General features: G+C 41.4%; 1 protein-coding gene across 1 annotated transcript in view; it reads left to right on the top strand.

Annotated features, from left to right (window-relative positions):
- EAH_00058940 (hypothetical protein) overlaps positions 1 to 3,089 on the top strand; it is a gene marked incomplete at both ends in the record, with an annotated part of 8,241 nt that extends 5,152 nt beyond the window's left edge. Inside the window, 4 exons of the mRNA XM_013397233.1 lie at positions 239 to 379; positions 953 to 1,223; positions 2,068 to 2,333; positions 2,986 to 3,089. Coding sequence (XP_013252687.1) covers positions 239 to 379; positions 953 to 1,223; positions 2,068 to 2,333; positions 2,986 to 3,089 — 782 coding nt within the window. The remainder of the gene's footprint in view (positions 1 to 238; positions 380 to 952; positions 1,224 to 2,067; positions 2,334 to 2,985) is intronic.

Here is a 3,089-nt window from a genome sequence, read left to right as displayed (position 1 = left end):
ATATATATATATATATATATATGCATATGTATATATGCATATATATACATATATATATTATATATCACGCATATAATATTTGCATGCATCTATTGATTTGTCTGCATATACATTCACATACATATACGGCAAACGCTTTAAACTGACTCTCCTCTCTTGTTGCCTGCACACGCATGTGAACGCTGCATGGCTGCATTTTAAGCCTCCCTAACTGTCCTAGTGTGTGTACACTGCACAGGAGTTGAAGTCGCTTCCTAAGCCGCCTGCAGAATGTTTAGAAGTCACAAAAGCTGTTCTTATAATGCGCGGAGAGACAAAAAACACCGAGTGGAAAGCAGCACAAAAAATGATGAGCGATCCTGCAAAGTTCCTGGACCAGGTAAGACAAAAACCCAGAGCTTAAACCTTCAACCCTAAACCGTGAAACAATGCTTTTAAAGTGGCAGTATTGACAGCGTATGTATGAACTGAAGTTTTAAACGCACGTCTAACAACTCTAAAGAATAATGCAGTTTCTTGTTTCCGGTTCATTATTTTGTACCATTATAGCATTTTGAACATTGTATCGTCTGTTAAGCAGTAACTCCGGCGGATTTTTAGCAAAGAAACTTTACATTTTGTGGTTGCTCATACAGCCGTATCGTTATTACTAGAATATGATAAATAAACTATAAGTATGATATTTAACTTTCTCTTCTTGGTTTCCTGTTGGTAACTCTTGTTGCTTGCAACACCATTTCCTTTCAGCAGATAATTTTCAAAGATCGACCTCTCGTGAGGGCAAAAATGAGAGCATACTGCAATTGGGTTTTCTAAGTTTTGGGCCCTGTATTTAAGGGCCAATGTTGTTTTTTGGCCAATAATTTGGGTTCCCCATTCTTTGGTCTTCGCAGTTAGGGGCTAAAGTTTATGGTTTACAGTTTACGGTTTAGGGCTTGCGGTGGTTTTTCAGGTGCGAGCTTTTGATGCGGAGAATATGACGGAGGAAACGGTGAACGCCATAACTCCGATAATTTCGCAGCCTTTTTTCAACTTTGAAGTGATGAAGGGAAAGTCTTTAGCTGCTGCTTTTCTTGCAAATTGGGTCGTCAACATCGTTACTTACAACACCATCTACCGCAAGGTAAAACCACTAATGGACAAATTCGCAGAGGCAACGGAATCCAAAAACAAAGCCGACTCCAATCTCGCTCAAGTCCTAGAACGAGTTAGAGAAATCAACGGTGAGATGTTTGGGGTTCGGTATTTAGGGTTTTGGGTCTGGGGATATACATACATATACGTATACATATATATACATATATATATAAGATATGCGTATTTGTAATGGCCATGCAACATGTGCATCAGTACTGCTTTGAAAATTCTCGGCTTTACCATTGATGAGGTGTGGAGTACTTGTTTTCCCAATAAATAGCCCATATGCACTGGGGTGCGTGGGTGTGTACGTGCGGAGAAGTGTATAGTTGCTCTTTGTGTGGAATAATTGCCCTAAATAATTGTTTCGTTGGCTCATTTGAACGGGATTTTCTTTAAAGGATCGTTTTATGCAGAACAGCAGCACACTTCGTTTTCTGCTCCCCTCTATTGCTGCTGTCGTTCTCTCTAGTGCTGAGATTTATTTTTCAAAATAACGAACAATTGGGCTAAGGCAGAAAAGCCATTCACAAAGACCAACACTAGCTCCAGTCGCAGCACCAGCAAACAAGGAAGCAGCAGGAAAATAAGCAACGGTAGCAGCACCAACAGGACCAGCAACGGCAGCAGCACCACCAGCACTAGCAACGGCACCAGCGTCGGAATCAGCAACAACGGCAGGATCGGAATCACCAGCAGCACCAGCAGCGCCCGATGCAGTATCAGCACCAGCACCAGCGACACCAGAAGCGTCAACAACATGCAAAGCATCAGCAGCACCTGAAGCACCTGCAGCACCTGAAGAATCAGCAGCACCAGCCGCAACAGCAACACCAGAAGCAGCATCACAATCAGCAGCAGCAGCAACATCAGCAGCAGCAGCAGCATCATGAGGAACAGAAACAAGCGTGTGTTTTGTGCATATTTTAGAGAAGGTAGCAAAGCTGCAGCAGAAGATGCAAGAGGCTGACGAGGAGCGGCAGGGTGTGGTGGCTCAAGCGACAGAATGCCAGTTGAAGTTGGACTTAGCAGAGAGGCTTGTAAATGGACTAGCAGACGAAAACAAAAGATGGAATGAATCAATGAATGAACTCGAATCTTCAAAGCTAACAGTCATCGGAGACTATCTCCTCGCTGCAGCCTTCGTCTCCTATGCAGGAGCTTTCTCAGCTCCTTTCCGCGTCGACCTCATAGAGGTGATTAAAACCATTTGAATAGTGCATTTCAATTGTATTAATTGCTGGAAGCAACGCTGATGCAGATTCTGTCTTGTTGGGAAGCAGTAGGTTAATAAGTTGCAGCAAGCAAGGGCGATATATCTTATAGTAATTATACATATCTTGATTATAATAATTGTCAATAAGCGTCGGACTCACGCTCGGCAGCAAATACACTAATGAATGGCCGCTAACATTGAGAGGTGTGCCACATTTATATCACTATACATATATACATATATATGCCTAACCATTATTACTGTATTACATATATATATATATATATACATCCTTAACACATATGTGTGTCCTAATCGATTCCTTACTAGCACGTAATAGTTTTGGCTGTTTGTCGTTTATGGTTCCTGGTTCTCTGACTCATTACGCCTGAAAATTGTTTACACTTGTTTACTGGGTGTCTGTGGATAGTTACTATATATATATATATATATATATATACTGTATGTATATGTGTGTGTATATTTCTACTTATTTTATCCTTTGTTAAGCAATACTGCATGATGAACCCGAATCGCAGGTAAAATCTCTATTTGGTGCTGTCTGTCTGCCGTTTTGTGCTCTAGTTGTGCGCGCATGTTTACATGTTAGTGTATTGTATTTTTTCTTATAGGGAGCATGGAAGGCAGACTTGTTGAAACAGAACATCCCCTTTACTTCAACTGTAACTCCCTTAGACGTTTTAGCAGACGAAGCGGATATCGCGCTGTGGAAAAA

The sequence above is a fragment of the Eimeria acervulina genome, genomic scaffold, assembly GCF_000499425.1.
Source record: "Eimeria acervulina Houghton genomic scaffold, Eah_scaff1363, whole genome shotgun sequence".
Lineage (NCBI taxonomy): Eukaryota > Apicomplexa > Conoidasida > Eucoccidiorida > Eimeriidae > Eimeria > Eimeria acervulina.
Note: the sequence above shows the minus strand (reverse complement) of the source record. Positions and strands in the feature narration are given on the sequence as shown.